General features: G+C 39.8%; 1 protein-coding gene across 2 annotated transcripts in view; it reads left to right on the top strand.

The window, feature by feature from the left end:
- vldlr (very low density lipoprotein receptor) overlaps positions 1-21,721 on the top strand; it is a 44,383-nt gene that overhangs the window by 9,087 nt on the left and 13,575 nt on the right. For both annotated transcript variants that reach the window (XM_084572281.1, XM_084572282.1), the window contains exons 3-14: positions 3,875-3,997; positions 9,072-9,194; positions 11,475-11,683; positions 13,853-14,015; positions 14,701-14,823; positions 15,322-15,444; positions 15,903-16,022; positions 17,517-17,642; positions 18,475-18,646; positions 19,216-19,440; positions 19,523-19,641; positions 21,247-21,386. In XM_084572281.1, coding sequence (XP_084428407.1) covers positions 3,875-3,997; positions 9,072-9,194; positions 11,475-11,683; positions 13,853-14,015; positions 14,701-14,823; positions 15,322-15,444; positions 15,903-16,022; positions 17,517-17,642; positions 18,475-18,646; positions 19,216-19,440; positions 19,523-19,641; positions 21,247-21,386 — 1,766 coding nt within the window. The remainder of the gene's footprint in view (positions 1-3,874; positions 3,998-9,071; positions 9,195-11,474; positions 11,684-13,852; positions 14,016-14,700; positions 14,824-15,321; positions 15,445-15,902; positions 16,023-17,516; positions 17,643-18,474; positions 18,647-19,215; positions 19,441-19,522; positions 19,642-21,246; positions 21,387-21,721) is intronic.

Genomic DNA, 21,721 nt, shown 5'->3' with positions numbered 1-21,721 from the left:
AATAAACACTGCTGTCTCACACACACTGAACAAAGCAAACCACATCACGCCACACTGCCAGTAGGGAACAAACCTCTAGATACATATACACATGTAACGGAGAAAAAAAAAAAAAACTAGAGTTGACTGCAAAGAACTATGTTCAGCTTAAAAATACTGTCTACCTGATGGAATTTTGCTCCCTTTACAGAATGTAATGGCACAGGTCCATCAAAGGTCCAGTCAGACGCCACAGCATAACAAATAAAATGATAGAATACTATGCACTCATCAAAACATTCACATATATACTACAAGGAAGTGCTGAACGGCAGTAATATGCCAAGGAGGAAGGGAATAGATGTTTTTAAATTGATTTGACTTGGACCACGGTCGTGTATGAAAGGATGGGTTAGGATAGGATTTTTACATTTTTACATTTTTTTTTTTTGGTTATAGGAATTGTTTTGTTTTAAGCAGGAAGCTGGTGATTAATCTACAGCTGAAAATAGTCCAAAAGAAATGCACCGTCTGCTCCTACAGTGCCCATCTGTTTGGGGGAACATACTGAGCCCTTTTGAAAATGAAAACTATATAGTTGTGACCTGCTTTTCAAAGATTTATACCCGATACAACTCTGAGATTGGGGCTGAGAGTCTGAGACAGCTCACTGATGCTGAGGGTGGGTGGAGTGGGTGAACACTAGCATGGCTTTATGGAAGCTACGGGTTGTTTTAAAGCAACATCAAGCTATAATGATGTAAACGGTAGTGTCTCACCTATGTCTTTTTTGAACATAATATAATTAAAAGTTGATATAGTAATGGATGCATCTAAATATTTGAAGGGTTAACAAAGAACTGAGAAGTTAAAATCTTGGATTTGTTAAATAAACTACAGGAATTGTATTATATCACGGAGTACTTTTTCTATTCAGATATTCATGAAGCCCTCAAAGACAATATCTTATGCTCTTTTAATTTAATGTTGGAGGTTTCCACAGACACGGTGAAGCATGCTCTTGCTGCTTCACATTCACGCAGATCTATGTCACATGGGATTCAGAACACACGATCTTAGCTTAGCCCCACCAGGAGCCTTCCCAGCGTGCCTTGGAACAGAATGACCTCGTGATGTGAAGGTGGCACATAGATCAGAGCTAAATATGGCTACAACTTTGTGTGTGTGTATGTGTGTCCAATACGTTCATCTATCTGGGTCATAGTGTAGATGGTGTCAGGAGGGAGGAAAATGAAAGTGAAGGAAATGAGTGAAGAATAAAACAAAGGAGGGAGGGAGGTGCAGAAAAAGAGCAACTGGTTATACAGCAGCATGCTAATGAAAGGAAAAAAGACGCTATTCGTCCATTGAGACGGGTTTTCTGCTGAAAAGTACTTTCCGTGTAAAAGAATTCCACAGCAGTTTTAACATTTGTAGATTTTTCAAAACAAAAACTTGCCTGGAGTAACTTTGAGCTGCTTGGAGACTTTTAAGATGTTTTGACTAGAAGTTATCGCTAATTAATTTCTTCATTGCCAACATTAAAGCCCCTATTCAGAACAGAGTGGTGAGTACAACACGTTGTTGTACTGATGGAAATGGTGTGCTGTAAACATTCATTATACTAAATATATTAAACTGTGTGAATGGAGAAAATGCTGCATTATCGGATATGTTGTACTAAGACGGTGTCTATTCAAATCCGTTTGACTCCTTCACCCTCTTTGTGACCCCTGACATTTTGTAGCATTTGAATCCCTGTCTGGTACTGGGCTCTGATCTACCAGTGATTGTTTTAACTTCCAGCGTGGATAGAGCGGAGACGCATGGATGCATGAAAGATGAGAATCTAAATTTAATTAATAAAAAAAAAAAAAAAAAAGGGGTTTATAATGAGTCCCGCTGTGACGTGCTTCTGTGACGGCTTCAATTGGAGTTGTTTTTTCTCAACTACATATTTGTATTCTGGTCAAAGACGCTGAAGAAAGGTCTCGAGTGTCTACTCCTCGAGTACTCAGAATACATAGACATAGTGAGAATAGAGGCGTTTCTGGAATTTCTAATACAGTGAAGAAACAGAATTATCTTAAAAACCCTCCTAGCTCAAGTTCCCACTCTTGAGCTGAAGCGGCTCCTGCCAATATGTGAAACTTAAGCTTTGGCTTGAACAGCCAAAGCACAGATGTCCACAGTATCATTGGAAGCGCAAGGTCTGTTTTATCATCCAAAAACTGGATGATATATTTGCACAGTATAGTTTATATACTGTACAAAGGTTTTAGGCAGGTATGGAAAAAATGCTGTTAACTAAGAATGCAAAAAATGAAGTGTTAATAGTTGCAGTGAGAACAGAAAAGAGGAGAAATCTGCTGGTAGGTTGTTTCAGGTATCTAGGCGAACTAACAGATCTTCTGTGGATGTAGGCTTTGTCAAATCCTTTTCTCTACATGTCATGCCAGACAAACTCAAAGATGAGATCAAGACTCTGTGGGGGCCGTACCATCTTTAGGCTGAAGATAGTTCTTTAATGACATTGGCTGTATGTTTGGTGTCGTTGGCTGCAGATTACCCAATCGTACACCTCCCTGACAGTACTGCACGATGGCTAAGTATCTACCTGTATTTCTCAGCATTAAGGACACCATTAATCCTGATCAAATCTCTAGCTCCGTTTGCAGAAATGCAGCCCCAGACATGGAATAAACCGCCACCATGCTTCACCGTTGACTGTGGACACTTATTATTGTACCGTTCTCCAGCCCTTTGGCGAACAAACACCCTTCTGCTACAGCCAAGTAGTTCAAAGTTTTAGTCCAAAGCACCTGCTGCCATTCTGCACCCCAGTTCCTGTGTTTCTGTGCATAGTTGAGTTGCTTGGCCTTGTTTCCATGTTGAAGGTATGAAATGGTCCATGAAGTACCATTTCCGACCAGACTTCCCAGACATTAGATGGGTGTAACTTGGTCCCACTGGTTTCTGCCAGCTCTGAGCTGATGACACTACTGGACATCTTCCGATTTCAAAGGAAAATGAGATGTGTTTTATCTGCTTGGACCTGCTTTCCTTGGCCAACCACTGCGCCTATGATTCGCGACGTTGCTTGTTTCTTTGTGCTGCTTCAAAAGAACTTGAAAAGCACATCTTGAAACCCCAGTCTACTTTGAAATCTTTGGAGAGGCCTTGCTGATGCAATATAACTGCCTTGTGTGTTGCTGTGTTCAGGTTTGCCATGGTGTATGACCTGTGATGTGAAACTGTCTTCCATAGCCTTACCTTGGTAGCAGAGTTTGGCTGCTCCTCAACCAGTTTTAAGTCTCTTAGCTGTTTCTGATTTAGTAATGGCTGTGTTTCAACCTCCATGCTAAATTCATGATCCTTAGCACCTAGTTAGACACCTCACTATAATCCTACAAAATCCCCGACTTTACAAGTGCACCTGTAAGAACTGATGCAGGTTTGAAGATTAAAAAAAAATTATTTAGATTTTTCTTTTGTTTAGCTCACAAATATGCTATTAAATGGCTGTAAACTAAGTATGCTTTCAAAAATGGAAATGGTTTTTATCAACTGACAAAACGCAAGGTCTTATGAATGCTAAGTTCTCAGCAGAGTGTTCATACAATGTTAGTATTTTCCATCATCTATTGATGGATGTAAGTGCAGCAGTCAGATCTGCAGAGGATGGTGTTTGATGTGTTCCTAATACACATGTAGAACTAAATGAGAAAGCAAGAAGTTCAGGTTGGGTAGAAGCCAATTTCACATTCTTAAGGTGTCTTGGTAAAAGTAAAGGAAAGACCAAAGCCATACTATGTGCTTCTTTCTGTGGTGTCAAGTGTTTAAGACAACACACAGCCTGTATAATAAAACGTCTACTTTCTTTCCCACATTCCAGTTAAAAAGACTTGTGCAGAGGTGGACTTTGTGTGTGCCAATGGCCAGTGTGTCCCAAAGCGGTGGCACTGCGATGGGGAGCCAGACTGCGAGGATGGGTCCGACGAGAGCTTAGAAATCTGCCGTAAGTACACGATTTCCTCTCTGATTAAATTTTGTTAAGATGGAACCTTCTCTACATTCACAAACTTTAGATATGTTTACTTGCTGAGATGTTTTTGAAAAATAACCATACTAGTGTTGACATTCAGTTATATTTTGCTGTGAGCTGTAATGTCAGTGAGATTATATATTTTGTTAATGCCAATAGTGGTTGTAAGGAACTGAATCATCGGAGACTGCTTTCAAAACAGAACCTCTGAATGTAACCGTTTGAACTTTATATCTTCAGGGCAGTTTGTGACGCATGTCTTGTGTATTTTGTACTGTATTTTCCATGGTGTTTTCATTGAGCTGTCATGCACACTTTTCTCCATGTTGTTGCCCCATTCATATAAACAACGACCTTTTTCCTCTCGCTGTAAGGGAATTGGGACCATGTGTCCTTGAGTACATGCATTCAGCGTGTCAGTGTAAATATATACCCAGGAGTGGAGAACGTAAAGAACGTGAACTGACAAATGATTTCACCCCTTGGCTTTTACTGGTGTTACAATAAAACCTAGACAGTGGCTTTATGGTGGACAGCATAATTTCTGGTGTGGAGCCGGGAGAAATGGTTACCACAAGAACAGGAAATCACATATCTGAACATCTTTTGTTGCAATCAATAATTACAATGTACCAAAAATAGTTTCTATTTTTTTTTTTTTTTTTTTTTTTTTTTTTTACAGAAAATATCTTTAACATGGATAAATGAATAAAATTACCTTTATTAGTTAATATTATTCACTTTTTATAACTGGTAGATTCCTTAAAACACAATTTGCTTTTATGCTAGGACTGTACAATTCTCTGTAATACAGAATCAGTGGGAGCCCTTGAAATGAAACGGTCTTATCTGGGTGTGATGGGCAACAGTGATGCCTAAAGTGCATTCCTTATGTCCAGTATACTCCCTAAATTTATTTTGGTTGCTGTCACTGCATATAACCCTGCTTCAGAGATAATTGTACATGGAAGCAGGGATTTCAGCACTATTGTGCTTTGTTTCTCGTCTAAGTAATGAATCTAGATGCTATGCACACCGTCCGAGCCCCAGGACTCAAGTCTTTTATTTCTGAGTTGCGTAGCATGGTGGATGATGACTGATTAGTTTTTCTGCCTTCTCTGCCACCGGAGAGAACACTGCTATACAAAGGTCAGCTGTTCCAGTTATTAATAAGTTACTTTGAAGACATTGAGTGGTTTGCACAGCAACAAAGCGCATAAATAAAGACTAGCAACAAGAGAAAAACATAATGAACGTACTGTATGGGTCCCCTAAGAGGTTAGACGATGTGAGCAGCCTTAATTAACGTAGGCACTGACTGCAGTGAAAAGCATATATTTTAGTATAAAGCAAAAAATACTGAAGATGAACTGACCTAAAACAATTTATCCAACCTAAATAGGATAAATGAACGAGTAAGTTATTAAATAAATATTATAGTGAGTAAATGTAGGCTAATTGGTCTGAGTGTAATTGTTATAAATTCTAGTGTTAGGTGACAATTATATGGTTGTCTTTGGTCCTGCTGTGGCATGATGACAGACAAAAGTAGCCTTTATACAGAAGTCAGCTGTTGACTGTTATAGATGTGCACGGTCAGCAATCTCTTCCATTAAGATAAGACAAGTCGATCCTTTAACAAGATGGTGTCCTTAAGAGACATGTATGGATATGGTGGATGTTGAAATGGAGATGGACATATGACCTTTCATCCATCAGTTTGAACAGTTGTGCAAAATGATTGCAGTCAGCTCCAATGTTTTTCATGAGGCTGAAAGCAGTTTACTGAATGATTACTCTGAGTTGTCGTAGTGACTAGTTGTCTAACTGCATTTCTGACCATCTGAGTGCATGTTAGACTTTCTGCGGTTATCAGATTCTCACACTGCTGCAGAAATTTAAAAACAGTGAGGGAGAGTCTCCTGTGAGCAGCCCTGTCAAAAAAATTAAATGGAAGAAGGATAAACTGCTGTACTTTAAATGGCATAACTGTGAGGTCTCGACAAGGTGCTTGTTGGAATCAAAGAGAAGAGTAACAAATGTTTGTACTATATTTGCTTTTTCAAGACAAAAGGACTTGGCCATCTCTTCAGGTACAGAGATGAACATCAGTGGGAAGATAAAAACACTTGTGAAACTTCTGGGGTTGATGTTTATTGTCCATGCCAACATCTTCCCTGAATGCATAAAATATTTTTGGAAGTCAGCTGAATTTATGTGTAGTCCATCTATGGTGCTGTAAGAAAAGGTACCACGATGTACTTGGGATACTTCTATTTTTTTATTTAATTTTATCAATTATTTTAGTCATAAAATCATTCTGCATTTAGCTGCTAAAGGTGTATTGTATACCAATGCAACAAATAAAAGTAGCAGCCATTAGAAACCTTAGAAAATAATTCTTTCAGTGTATTGTATGCCTGTTTATTTAGAATGAGGTTAACACTCATTTAACAATGACAGTCGGCACATACAAAGTCTGTGTGCATCAGACTGAACAATGGTCTACTCTTCTCCACTTCCTCCCAGTGGTCAAACGGACCTTAGAGTTCTGGGGATATGGGCTGCACCATCTTGCGTGTTTGGAGTCAGTCTGTGTAGTACTGAGTAGAGCCTTATCGACAACTTGCCCATACTTCCTCTGACTGGCATTGTATATGATTAATACTGTGCTCAGCTCTACCTCCACCTCCTAATGATGGATTATACACTGTACTTACTGTATCTTTTTCCTATGTCAATAACTGTCAATCGTCGTGATGTTACATCATTTGTCTAACAAGTTATATTTAAGTTAGTTGATGCTATAGAAATGGGGACACTTCATACACCAGCGTTATGTTAACTACCTAAAATGACAGGAACCATCCTTGTGCACTTAAGGAGGAGAGAATACAAAAATAATTCAACCAATTCTCTAGCCAGACACTGATAAATTAAGCATGGACAACTTTAAAGCTCTACGTTATACTCAGTGTTTGTGGAGTGATATTTGTTCAGGCACCAAAGGACTGCAAGTGTGCGTGACATGGTTGTTCAGCCCTGTGTTTTTACAGAACGCTTGTCTTTGGTTTTTGCTGCAGTGTGTCAACACATCCGGCTGAAGAAGATAAAAACAAAAATAAAATCTTTATACTTCTGGCAGAAAATAAAACACCACTACACCTTACTGCGGGGACCTATCCACCCCCCGCACTCTTGGGTGGGGATGTGTGATGCTCTCTGCCAGAACAAGAGCGGTGCACTTTGGGGAGTCATTAAAGCACCAGTGTTGTTTAAAGCCAGCGGCTGTCTGGTGTTGCCACAGCTTTGTCTGAGTTTTCTGCAGCCTAAGAAAGTCAAACTAAAGTGGGTAGGCTGCAAAGAGTAATGGCAGCTGCTGGATAAGCCTAGACAGTAGACTGGGAAAATGCAATTGTAGATTGTTCTTGTATTCAATTGTTAGGTTAATATCCCAGGTGGCCAAAGTTTTTGTTTATTCCAGTATACATCGACTCAATCCTTCAGAAGGGTTTACAATGAAAGATCCACTTAAGACTTGGAGTTGGAGTTGTTTGATTTGATTCATTCCAACCATTAGTGATGTGACATGTTACTAATGCATTGCAAGTAAATATTTTAACTGCATTTGCTCCACTTTTACCACAAACCTATGTAAAACAGAACTTGTTGCACGTTAAAAATAGTCAAATGTACAATATAAATCCTGATGCTTTTAAAATACCTGGTCAACTGGTTAGCCGTTTACTATGCTAGTGTACTATAACAGCCACTAATTTTCACAGATTTTACCATTTAAACTTGTAGTTAAATGTATCTTTCATATCTCTTTGAAATTCTACATTAGTCAAGTTGCCTGCTGAAAACTTCAGACTGAAAATCCTGCTGTGCCATTTGATCTCTGTTTAGACTCTGCACCTATCTGACACTGGGCTGGACTTGTGTAGCTGCAGTCTGTATGTGCATGTTTCCACTTGCTCTTGGAAAAGTGTGTCGGTCAGCTGAAGGTCTGCATTCCATTTAGTAGCCCATAGTGTGTGTGCGCGTGTGTGTTTTAAGCAGTTGTGTTACGTTCCACTCATAGCTACAGTGGTGTACGTGCCCTTCAGTGCAGCTACTATAGCGGTTACATCAGTGTGCTGTTTGACCGGCTGTTTCACATGACTTGGCAGCAAGGAGTGGAGACTGAAGAGTGTGGCTGTGTGGATTCATGTATGCTCGCTTCTCCTTCACTTTTCCTTGTGAACCACTTGCGCTGTGGCAGTATTCTTGCAGTGTTACAGTGGACGTAATTTGCAGTTGAATTGTTGATTTAACAACAGGATATTGGTCCTTGACCTATACTCAAGTGACGACCTATAATTTGTTCACACAGGTTACTTTTGTGGGAATTTTCTTCAGTTTTTTTCCCTCAGTCCCATTAAAACAATCTTTTTAAATAAGTGTAAATTAAACAGATGTAGTAAAAGCCCATCAAAATGTGTAATACATTTTATAATAACATTTTATAATGTATAAATGTTTACATTTGCTAGCTCTGGTTGTTCTCTGCCTTTCCTGAAAATCCCAAACCAAATAATCATTGAACCAGTGAACTAATAACCTGAATACATGAAGAAGCACAAAGAATAAATCACAAGATCATCTAAGAGCCACTCGGCGTGGAAACCCGACTTATCAACAAAACTCCTATTCTCATAGTCTATTATTCATACATCTGTAGGAGCCACTTTTCACTTCACCTTCATCTACTTCTTTGCTTAGCATCTCTTATCACCAAGTCGTTTTTATGTGCCTCGCTGCTTGTTATCTCGCTCCATACTGGAAGACCTTGGTGATAAGAGGAAAACCAGACCATAAATCTGATATTTTATTCGGATATAAAGTTATCTCAGGAGCTCTGTGGGGGAACTCCACCTGGATGATCAAGACCTGACTTCACAAAACATGAAACTATCCAAAATTGCTACAAATCCAAATTTGGGAGACAAAACAAGAATTTGACCACTATACTGTATGTAATGACTGTGTGTTTTTGTTCATGCAGACATGAGGACATGCCGTGTGAATGAGTTTAGTTGCGGAGCGGGCTCCACACAGTGTATCCCCATCTTCTGGAAGTGTGACGGAGAGAAGGACTGTGACAATGGAGAGGACGAGGTCAACTGTGGTAGGTGGAAACGCTTTAAGTAAACCAAATTTCTCAGTTTGGAATGCAGTGGGTTTTGTCGTTGCCATCAACTAGAACAGCTAGTGCTGTCGTAAGTGTTATAATTAAGCAGTGGCTTTTTCATTTGTTCAAATTGTTAGTTTGTTGCTGATTAATGAGCATTAGAAGACATACATATGACGATGCCTGTTGTAATCGCAAGGTAACTTTCTGAGTTAATGAGATCACCTGAAAGGATTGTTTAACAATTGAGTGCTACGAATTCTGTCCAGCTCTCAGTGAATGTCAAGTGAAAAGTTTATGTATTCGAACTATATGGCTGCAGCTGTACCGTCTGCTTCCTTGCCTCATTAATATTTCGAAAGGGCAGACCATCTTTGAACAAACTAACAAGCCTGACTTTTTGAGGTGCATGATAAAAGTGCTCCAAGTACTGTTGAAGTGTAGTGCTTTGTCGTCTACTTAATGAATGCCTGTATCAATTACTTCTCATCCTCCAGCTGTTTATCCTAAACACTGGGAACATAAACACAAAGCTTTTCCTGCAGAACATGGAACTCTACCTGGACACACAAAGATCAATAGATCTGACAGTGAATAGTGAAGCAGGCTCTAGCTTGATGGTAAATGTTAATGAGGAGAAAAGACATGATTCAGATAGACCTAAAATCTCCAACATGTTAACCACAACATCACATCGGTTAGTGACTGATGATTGACGCTGGATTTCCACACTGGACATTTGTGCTGAGGGTGGATTATGTTAATGCATAAGTCAGTTGTTTCTACTTCCCAATATTGAGTGAGTACCATGTTGTGCATCACAACAGATAATGAAGACCATTGCATCACAACATATCTGTATAATGGCAGTTACCAGTCCTCACTGGCTGAAAATGCTCCTCAGACAAATCACAGAACAAGGAGACGTGTTCACATTATATCGGCACCCTTGTTGTCCTTGAACTGTGTGCCAGGATGATTTACAGTGCTCTTGTTCAAGCAGTGGCCTTCAACTGAGCTGTCAGGGGAATGTGTAAATCAAAGACTTAGGACCAATCTTGCAGAGAAGTGCAAACATGGTACAATCACAACATTGATACATCTGATGTGTCAGTTACTTGTAAAGAGTGGCAATGCAACTATGTTCACACTGGAATAAGTGGACACCACAATAACATGAGTGTTAAAGGTTCCCCATGAGCACATACAAGTAAATGGTGTCACACATTCTGCAGATCTACTAGAGCTGCTAAAATGTCAACGTATATGCAATGCAGAAACAGACAGGAAGACCCCTAACAAGTAAACATGGATGCTTGAAGCCACACTTGGAAGTGGTGAGAAAACTGCACAGGACTTGTTTTAATGTGTGTTACCATACACTGATTTTTTGGACCCGGGCTACACAGATTTGTTAACTTTCAGCCGCAAAAGTGTTGATGAGGCTGTTCACTGATGCTGAGTGATAAAGATTAGACTGCAGTCAGTTTGAGCTCATCCCATGGCTCTGTGCTGGACAGTTACTGCACGTTCTTCACCTGCAAATGTTTTATCGTGGATCTGACTTTGTAGAGCAATAATGTAATGATTGAGCTGTAAAACTCTTCTCCAACCTCCTTCCATAATATCAGAGGCACAAACGTATTTAAAATGTGACACTGTATGTACAATTAATGAACAACAGCCCCAGGCTTTTTTTTTTTTTCTCTCCTTCCTCTATCAAATGTTACCGTTGGCACTTTGGATTCCAGCAGCGTTCTTGGCATGCCACAAACCTGATTCATTCATCACATGCCAAAGGGTGAACATCTTTCGCTGCATCGCAGTCCGGCAGAAATATGCTTTGCTCCAGCTAAAGCTTGTATTTGTCCATGGTATTCTTGTAGATGATTATATACATGCTACGCCAGGGAAATCCATATCATCAGGTTTCTGAATGGTGCAATTGACCAGTATTTGTTAAAAAGAAATGCCTAACACAAATGTTATGTGCAAGCCTTTCTGGCTCAAAACAAGAAAATGGCAGCGTCAGTATTTGGACTACTCTAGTGAGTTTAGTCTGATTCTTGGTTTGGATTTAGTGCATTAGTGTCATATTCGTGTCCTCATCAATGTCAAATTGCAGCTTAAAAAATTAAAACTTTTAGTTATGTAATGTAACTTCTGTACACTTATAATTTAAGATGGTCAGATAACTCACAATCTTTAAAAAAAAAAAATTCAAATTGTCCTTTTTTACAAGGCTCTCACATCCTCTTCCTTTCCTCCTACCTCCAGGAAACATCACTTGTGCCCCAAACGAGTTCACATGTGCGAGTGGCCGCTGCATCTCCCGGAACTTTGTGTGTAACAGTGAGGACGACTGCGGCGACGGCTCTGATGAGGTGGACTGCGCTCCGTCCTCGTGCGGTCCCAGCGAGTTCCAGTGTGGAAACTCGACGTGCATTCCGACCAGCTGGGTGTGTGACGATGACGTCGACTGCCAGGTAAGAGAGAGATGCAAGGAAATGCCAAACATCGAGTTAACCCACATAATTAAGCAGATTACAAGTTGTGGGCACGAATCATTAAAAGGAAGGTTACATTCTTTCTCAATGAGTACAGTGATGGATCATTTCTACCCGCAGCAGATATGATCCTTAATGGTGCAACCATTTCAGTCATATTTAATAATAGTAGCAGAGCACAGGTCTGAGAGGCCTGATTGGATGGTTGACAACAGCAACTGATTAAACTAAAGTGGCATGGCAAAAAGTAAGTAGGTCTAGTTTTGTAGTCTACTATATACTTTTATGTTTGACATGTATTCCTGCAATTAAATATAGTGAAAATCTGTAGTTAAACTCCCCACAATGGTCCTTATCAGTAAACCTGACCTGTGACAAATGTGGACTTGCACTGGCAAAGGTCACATGTTGCTCGAACTATTGTAATTGCTGGATTGACCTCGTTCACTTTATTTCAGCATCTCTGAGACGGCACTTAAACCGCATCTAGGCTGTTGTTGTTGTTGAATCACTATGAATGTAATCGGCTTTGTATGGGCTCCTTTGCAACACTGGGAATACCTAATCTATTCAGCACTGTGGAGGGATGCCTCTTATCAAACATGGTTCTCAGAAAGTGAAAACATGTTTTCCTCAGTAAGGCAACATTTTATTTAGGTTGTATAAAGATATCGGTTTTGTATGCCCTTTTTAGTTTGTGTTTTTTTTAACTTGTCAAAAATTTGTGCTAAAACAAAAGGAAAAATGTTATGGTCTGTGACGTAAATTACAAAATGATATAACTGAGGTATGTTAAGCCTTCTGTATTGTCTCAAGGAAGATGTTTAGTTATATATATCTTTCTGCTCAGGGGTTTCCTTTACACCATACATGTATCACACATGCGTTCCTTATTTTTCAATCAAATTTATTCTCACTAATGAACCGCCCAGTGTGACTTTTCAGGGCGCACACACACACACACTCACACCCACGCACGCCCACACACACACACCCACTGGTTCTGCAAGTTTCACAACCCAGTGGTTATTGACCGTATACAACTACACCTCCACACAGTGGCACACCAACACCGACTGTGACTCTCAGAACACGCTTTCACACTCCACAGAACAAGTTCCACTGAGTCAACGATTTGCTGCTACCTATTAATCGCCTGAATGTTTATCCCTCCCAGTCCCGATAGACACAAACATGCATACCCAGGAATATTAAAAATGCAGTGTTAAATGGGTTCGGTCTTTATTACTCCCTCTCTTGCTCGCTCACACCCAACCAGCCAAGTGTTAAGTGTTATGGAGCTGCAGACACGCACAAGGCACACATTCTCACACTCCATTAATCTGCTCCCACATGAGTCTGTGACTTGGTAAGATGATGAAAGTGTGAGAAACTCCTTCCTGCTCCCCTCCTGGACCCTATTCTGTCTCATTGGCCAGTTATAATTCTAATTAATGATCTAATCATCTGAGATCTGACTTCTTAATGCTTGCAGCTATTTCGTATCTGACCTGTCCCCCAGATTACCTGCCAGTGAGTCAGTGTGGGTGTGTCTTGGCTGGGTCCTTCTGTTGTTAAAAGCCTGGGAAAGTCTTGAAATGTCTGATATGGTATTGTAAAAAAATAAAATAAAATAATCTTTTTGACAAGCTGGATGTTGGTCTAGATATTGGTTCATAATGACTATCGGACATAACATTTATCTATATCAAGTTATCTATAATAACTTCATCCAGATAAGTCATAAGGGCAACTTAAAACACACATCGCTTTGAACTAAAGTTAATAAATAATAAATTTATATGTTTGGTGCAATAAATAGGTTAAAAACTATAGTCCTGGAGGGTATTTCACCTTGTTATGGATGTGTGTATGCTCTCACCTTTTTCATTTTCTAATGGTTCGAATATGAAGGTCGTGCAAGATCAACACATGTTACAAACCATACTATTATGTTCTGTTGGAACTGGTCTTTAAATGCCAAGTGACATTGCAGGCTTCCTTCCAGGAAATAACTTAAGATCAGGTGAGCAGCAAATGGGAAAATCTTTAACACACTGAGTGTTCTGTGGCATGTTTTCCCATCTAAGCGGCAACAGTCAAAAGGCGAAGAGCCTTGAATGTAGTTTCCATCTCTCTTCCTTACAGGACCAGTCCGATGAGTCTCCAACTCGTTGTGGCCGTCACCCGACGCCACCGGCCAAGTGCTCCACCAGTGAGATGCAGTGCCGCTCAGGAGAGTGCATTCACAAGAAGTGGAGGTGTGACGGAGATCCTGACTGCAAGGATGGCAGCGATGAAGCAAACTGTCGTATGTACATTTTTCAAGACTTTTAAACAGACCAAAGACTGTAAACTAGTAGTTGTAGTTATAAGTGACATTGTTAATTTTGTGCTACGTTACTGAACAGTATAAAGCTGTTAAGATGAAATTGAGGCTAATTAAGCATTTTGCAACATAGTGAGTGTGTTAAGAGAAAAATGTCTCTTACATTTATGTTACTCAGCTTCCCCTGACCCCAATAACACTTGGGTGAGCCTAATATAGTGTATATCTGTTTAGGCTATCTAATGGTAGAGAGGGATCATGCTATGTAGCTAGTTCAACAATAATCACTTGATCATCTGTCTTCAGTCACCCATCTGTCTGCAGTGCTCTTTTAATTAATCCAAATGTGATTATGAAATGGGGGAGAAAAACAAAACCAAATGTCACTATTTTTTTTTTCCCCCAGTCGTCCTGTCTGACAGTGACTGTGTGGTGCCTTTTTTGATGACTTAGGCGATTATTATTTTTTCAGATATTTAATTCGTCATTACACATAAGCAGAACCCATTCATATTTAGATATTTTACATACGTTTGCTTTATAAGTGACTCTTCAGTTAATTGAATACTAGATTCGTCAGTGTCCTGTCAATAGATTAATTGTTTAATCAATGGACTGCGTCAGCACTGCTTACTGTGAAACTTTGTTATGTGTGTGTCCTTGGCAGCTGTGCGTAACTGTGGGCCAGAGCAGTTCAAATGTGATGATGGAAGCTGCATCCTGGGCAGCAGGCAGTGTAACGGCCTCAGAGACTGCGCAGACGGATCGGACGAAGTAAACTGCAAAAACGGTATGTGCTGCGCTTGTGTGTGCACAGCTTTACAAATAGCTGTTTTTAATTCACTGGAGGGCGTTGTCAAGCGTTATTTTAGCTTTTTTTTTAATTTATTTATTTTTTTTTATTAAGAGGTGTGAGTTTGTTTATTCCACCTCAGGCTGTCCTGAGGGGCAGAAGCTGTCTGTTTATGTAGATGCTGTGGTATTGACATTTTCTCCCCGATGTGATTTTACACAGAAAACCCATCTTGGGTTTGTACTCAGGTACATTATTCACAATGTAACTGATCAAAATTCGCAGTCTCACACCTTAAGAAATGATCTAATTCTGTATATAAAGTAAAACTGTTTATAGCTTAGAATAAACAATGGACATCGGAAAATGGCTAACATAGTTCTGTACAAATACAGGCTAGCAGAGAAGACTAGTAATTTCCTGATATGTCTTTATGCATTTTGCGTAATTGTCTCTTATCTCTTGATGTGTAAAACTGGTTATATTTCTCTTCAGTGACTCAGTGTAATGGCCCAGAGAAGTTCAAATGTCGCAGTGGGGAGTGCATCGAGATGAGCAAAGTGTGCAACAAGGCCAGAGACTGTCCCGACTGGAGTGACGAACCCATTAAGGAATGCAGTGAGTAAAAGATCTGCATCTCAGAGGATTTCATTTATCTAAAGCCGGGGACTGGTGTCTTCTATATTGTAGTGCTTCCCCAGATGGCAGTGTTGAATGTTGCAAGTTTAGAGATCTTTTCCTGTGGGTAGAAGTGTTTAAACTTCATTTAGGGCCAACAGGCTGCAACTATGACACTTCTCTCTGTTGCACATTGATTTGGGCTGATATGTTGATTGCTGCATAAATACAGCTTCAAGCATTGTTCATGCTCCTCTAGTTTGATGTATGACAAAATAATTTAAAATCAAAGACCTTCTCGGAAAGGGATTTATTAATCTGGGGAAACGAGATCAGTTTGAACGCAGATAGTGACTGTTAATTTCAGCTATTGTAACGTAATATAAAATGGTAACTCCTGTGTTAGTGTTATGACTTGGTTTGCTGCAAATCCCTGCTTCCCATTTCATGCCCTTCAGATCTAAATGAGTGTCTCCTGAACAACGGCGGCTGCTCTCATATCTGCAAAGACATGGTGATTGGCTTTGAGTGTGACTGCACACCTGGGCTCCAACTCATAGACCACAAAACCTGTGGAGGTAAGCAATCTTTACATGCAAGAGCTGTAAATAAATGCTGCACACATCATTTTTAAAACCAAACATTAAGTTTAAAATGGCATCGTTTGGCCTTATACGTAACAATGACTTGCCACCAGGCTTAGAATTGAACTGCATTTTAGAGAATCATTTCAAGATGAGTTGAAGTGTGGAATTCGTTTGGATCCTGTTACGCTTAGAGAGACACCTGACAACAGAACCCACCTCTGTTAGGTGAATATAATTGGATCTGTGGGCACGAACTGTGTGCACCGTACTTCAGAAACATAATCTGTATGCTTGGATACATAAGAATTTCAATGTTGAAGCTTTTTTAAATTCAGTCCAGCTTTGTCAATTACTTGATCAGATGTTTCCTGTAGGTTGTTGGTGTATATTATTATTTTTGCATCTGACTCATTTCAAGTGCAAGGTAATTTTTCCAATACTCTTTCCAGTTACTCAAAATGTAAGACTAGATGTTGACTTTTATTCTTTTTTGTAAGGGAAAGCGCAAATGCAGTGAGTCATACTTGCAGATACACACAGTCATTGTTGTTTACTGGAGTGCTTTTGTTTCTTGGCAACAATAGCCTTTGATTGTTGGAAAAGTAGATCAGAGAGGACTGTTGGCTTCAAACAACACTGAAAAAGGATCCTCAGTCAGAATGTCCTTGGCAGGTTATTTTTCTGGATTCTTTAGAAAGAAAACCTAAAGACTAGAGAGACTTTGTTCTTTGGATTTATTTATTTATTTAGTGGAAAGCTGCGTTGCTTTTCTTGTTTTTCTTAGAAATCTATAATCCAACTGGGAGGGTCAGGCGCACAGTAGGCTGGTGTTGTGAGTTATGGCCACTACATACTCTTGTTATGCACCTCCAGCCTCTGGTGCAGTGTGTAATGTGATTGGCTGTGTTGTAATCTGTTTTCTGAAAAAGCAGAAATCCTCTTGGTTACGTTCAGGAGGCACTGATCCGACACAGTTTTGTTATTGAGCCAATCTTGGCCTCAAACAGTGCTTTGGTTATTACTAAATGTGTGTAATCCCATCTGGAATGAACCCCACTGGTTGCACAGAGGCGCTTAATCTACTCCCAGATGTAAAATCACCACTAAACTCTTCAAAACACATTTGGAAAATTTACATTTAATTCAGATGAGAGCAGCTTGTTGCTATGGAGCGTTCTGGCAAAACATCCATGGCAATTAAAGCTTTTAATTTGCATTTTGTGTATCCCAAGCTCACTTCAGTTTACAATTTCTTGGAAGAGGAATCCTAGAAATGTTTTAGGAAATTTGTCTTCAAAGAGCACGGAAGAATGTCGTTAAACGATGCCTATACAGTTTGTGTTTGTGGCAGAGCTGTGAGGAAAGATGTGAAAATGCAATTTGAGTCATTTTTCCGGACTTGATTAACTAAAATTAACATGTCTGAAACCAGCTGTCTTTTCTGTTTCTCTCAACTCAACCCTCATGATTCCTCTGTGTGTATAGACATCAATGAGTGTCTGAACCCCGGCATTTGCAGTCAGATCTGCATCAACCTTAAGGGAGGATACAAGTGTGAATGCCACAACGGCTACCAGATGGATCCGACCACTGGCGTCTGCAAGGCTGTCGGTGAGTCAGTGGCTGGGAACAGAATTTAACGTAGCCTGCGATATACACTCTATAACAGCAGCTCCCAACTGTAAAGACACACCACAATAAATGTTTGTTGTTTTTTTTTTCGAGGGGGGGGGGCCTGAACTCCTTATTTTCCATGTGTTTTCTTGTGTTTCCACAATGTCACAACACTCAAAGACTAAACTTAAACAGTCAGTCTGAAAAATTCAGTCACAAAAATAATAGAATGACAGGAAAAATTTTTTATGTATAACCATGAAAAAGCTACATTAAACTGCTGAGCTGTCGGTCAACGTTCAACATTGTCGGCAAAATATTTGCATGGTTGTTTAGCAAGAGAAATCTCCCTCCACATCATAAATACTGTGCCTTATTGAGCATCCTGGTCCTGTGATACGATTGACAAGGTTTACCTATTAGACAAATTTAAATAGAAATACTCTACTTTGACCAAGAACACTCCTCCATCTGAAGTGAGAAGAGCTCATCCCAATCAATTAACTCTCAAAATAGAAAGGCTCCAGAGATGCACTTCAGCTGGAGATAGTTTTGTCTTCCCTCAGTCTGATCTTATGGAGTTTTTCTAAAAAGACCATCTAGAGTGTCCTTCAAAATGACTCAAATGAAATATGAGTAAAGGAATGGTACTGAATGCATTTGGTTTCAACATTTTATAAGATGGTTATATCATACATATCGTATCCTTTGGGCCTAACGGGTGAAATACTCAATCAGCAGAAGGCAGAACAGTGCAACCCCAGGCATGAGTTGTCAGATTGACCTTCAGTGTCTTTCTTGGATTTAACGGTGTCTCTGTTGTCCTCAGGAAAGGAGCCCTGCTTGATCTTCACCAACCGCCGTGACATCCGCCGCTTGGGTCTGGAGAGGAAAGAGTACACTCAGATTGTGGAGCAGCAGAGGAACACAGTGGCTCTGGATGCAGACTTTAACCAGCAGATGATTTTCTGGGCTGACCTGGGCCAGAAGGCCATTTATAGGTAGAATACATAGAACAAAGCCTGTCAGATCAGATTAGACAGTTTAATGTAGATGGTAAATAGCCGTGAAGAGATTCCTGATGTGTAAATGGTCAGGTCAGGACAGTTGTAGGACTCTTTGTGCGCAGCATTATTGACCCTAACAATACAGCACAATATACTACTGTACAGTAACTTCTAATTCTGTTTACTTGAGCACTGATCTTTGGCTAGGCTGAGGTTTACATTTTCAGGGACCGTTACGTTGATTACGAAGCAGGATATATTTGACATTTTTAAGATGAGACTGCTTGTGTAGACTGTGTCTGACATTGTTCTTTATAAAAGAAAGCAGTAGGAGTTTACACTAAATGGACCATATACAATTCAACTAACTGATATTGTACTTGGGTTTGAATAATTTCCTTTCAGGACAGTCGAAATTATTCTTGATTTGCAATGGCTCTTTGTTGGATGGAGCTAATAATACCAAGTATTCAGAAATGGCTGATAGGGAAATAGCATTTGTATTCATGTGTGAAACTGCTAAACTGGCATTTTAATGTGCATCTCTGTCTTTTTGTCTTCAGCACTGTGCTGGATAAACGTGGGGATGTTGGCGCCCACAAGAAAGTGATAGACAATGTCCAGACTCCAGTTGGAATCGCAGTGGACTGGATCTACAAGAACTTGTACTGGTCTGATCTCAGCACCAAATCTATTTCTGTTTCCAACTTTAATGGAACCAAGCAGAAAGTCCTGTTCAGCCGAGGCCTCAAAGAACCTGCCTCCATCGCTGTGGATCCACTGTCTGGGTGGGTTGAGAGCTTGTGTTTTGTCGTCAGGTTAAAACGTTTGATTTCTGATTGATGTTAGATGTGTGTGTTGGTTCTGTAGGTTTCTATATTGGTCGGACTGGGGCGAGCCAGCCAAGATTGAGAAATCTGGTATGAACGGAGTGGACAGACAAGTCCTGGTGGCAACAGACATCCAGTGGCCTAATGGAATCACACTGGGTAGGAAAACACACACACTGGAAAAACCCATGACAAACAGAAGATGAAGAATATAATTTTACTATTCAACACCCACCATGCTTTCAGTGGGCCAGCACTTTCCGATACGCAGTACACCATTTCTCTGTTTTACCCTCTGACGTCCTGGGAGTATTCCTGTCATACCACAAGTTCTCACAAGTAGTCTGTGCCCTTTCCTTTTGAGGAGGATGGTGCTTAAACTACAATACTAGGAAGCACTAAGTCTCACTCGCCTCTTCCTCTTCTCACTGGCATTTAATTGCATTAACATTTGTCCTTGCAAAAGTGTAACATCACGTAGTAACTCATGACAACAGTATTAAATAAACAGGAAAAAGTAGAAGAATACGAACATATTGATAAAGTTGGCACGGCTTAAAAAAGAATATTCGGTCTCTACTGTATAAATATCTGTTGGAAAATAAAGTGAGAATGGACCATTAAATTGAGAGAAATGTAATTTAAAATCTTGCATATATTCATACTGCTACCCAGAAAATCATTATCTAGCTAAACTGTATGAGAATATTGATATTAAGTTCTGTTGTTGTTATGACTTCCAAAAAACCCGCCTTCACTTGTTCTGGTATTTGGAAGAGACGGATGAGATTTATTGAGAAAACTGACGGTAACTTTCTACTATGAAAATATATAGTTTGGTTACAGTAAAGACAACAGCAACAAAAAAAGAATACTATCTAATCAATTTAATCATCCTGTTCCAGAAATTTCACACACACAAATTCAGACTGCAACAATAAACCTTCATTCCAAACGTGAGGATGAAACTAAACGATACATTAAATCAATTTCCTCCTCTGAGAACAAACAAAAACAGCTGATTTATGCATCTCGTTTAGTTTTTCTCCAAATTAATGCTCTTGACCGATTATCCTTGGGCTCTTTTTTTAGACTTGTGTACTGCACCCCCAATGCGAGGGATTACCGGCACTTATTATTCTTCCCCTGAAAGCACTGAATATCCACTTAAACTTACTTCAGTGAAGATACTCACAGTGCTTAACCGTCAACTCACTCCACTTACACCTTTTTAACACATCAACTGGCGGGCCTCTTTGTCTGCCACCTATATTTAGTTCATTGCTTTATAAACTACAACATAAACTGCTTTCAGTGCTCCAGCTTCATTTATTCCTCCTGTTAAATATTACACATTCCAGAAGCTGCAAAGAATCAAACCTTTTACACATTTAACAAGTTTGAAATATTTATTTTCATTCATTAGAAACTAAACAAGAAAATGAGGTCCTTACATTTGTCTCCTTCGCCACTATGCACCTTACCAAATCATCTAATCAAATGTTCTCCATGTTCAGTTTCTTTGTTTCCAGTGCTTTCATCACCCACAGTGGGTAAAAGCCATCGATTTGTTCTTGTTAATGACATGTTGTATTGATTTTATTCTTTTATCCCTCTCTCCTATTCTCCTTCTTGTCTTCCACTCTCCATTTTCCCTGTTACTTGCATTTCTTTGTTTTTTCAATCTCCCTCTTTCTTTCCTCTCCTCGTCCTCTTCTTTATCTTCATACCCTGAAACCCCCCCCCCCCCCCCCCCCCCCACAGATCTAATCAAAGGCAGGTTGTACTGGGTCGACTCAAAGCTGCACATGCTCTGTAGCGTTGACTTGAACGGAGACAACAGGAAGAAAGTACTGCAGTCTCCAGACTACCTGGCTCATCCCTTTGCCCTCACTGTTTTTGAGGTACTGCAGTTAACTTATCTCTAACCTACACATTTTTTAAGTTACCATTGTTCATGCGATTATAGCTACCAAATGACTGGAGACCTGTTCAGAGCTTGAATTAAAATCCGTCCTGGGCTGTTGGATCACAAGTGACCAGCTTACGGTACAGGTTTGGACACAGCCAGGACACATCAATTGATCTCAGACCGTATTTTTATGTAATCTCAGACGCATTTAGCCACATTCATTTGGTTTTAATGCCAGGTGTCACAGCAGGTTCTTAAAGCTGCCCACTTGCATTAACATCAAACTTTCAGCACCAAGACGGGAACAGATTCTGGTCAATTTTGTTG

This window comes from Chelon labrosus (assembly GCF_963514085.1).
Source record: "Chelon labrosus genome assembly, chromosome: 22".
In the NCBI taxonomy this organism is placed as follows: Eukaryota; Metazoa; Chordata; class Actinopteri; order Mugiliformes; family Mugilidae; genus Chelon; species Chelon labrosus.
This window is presented reverse-complemented; position numbering and strand designations above follow the sequence as displayed.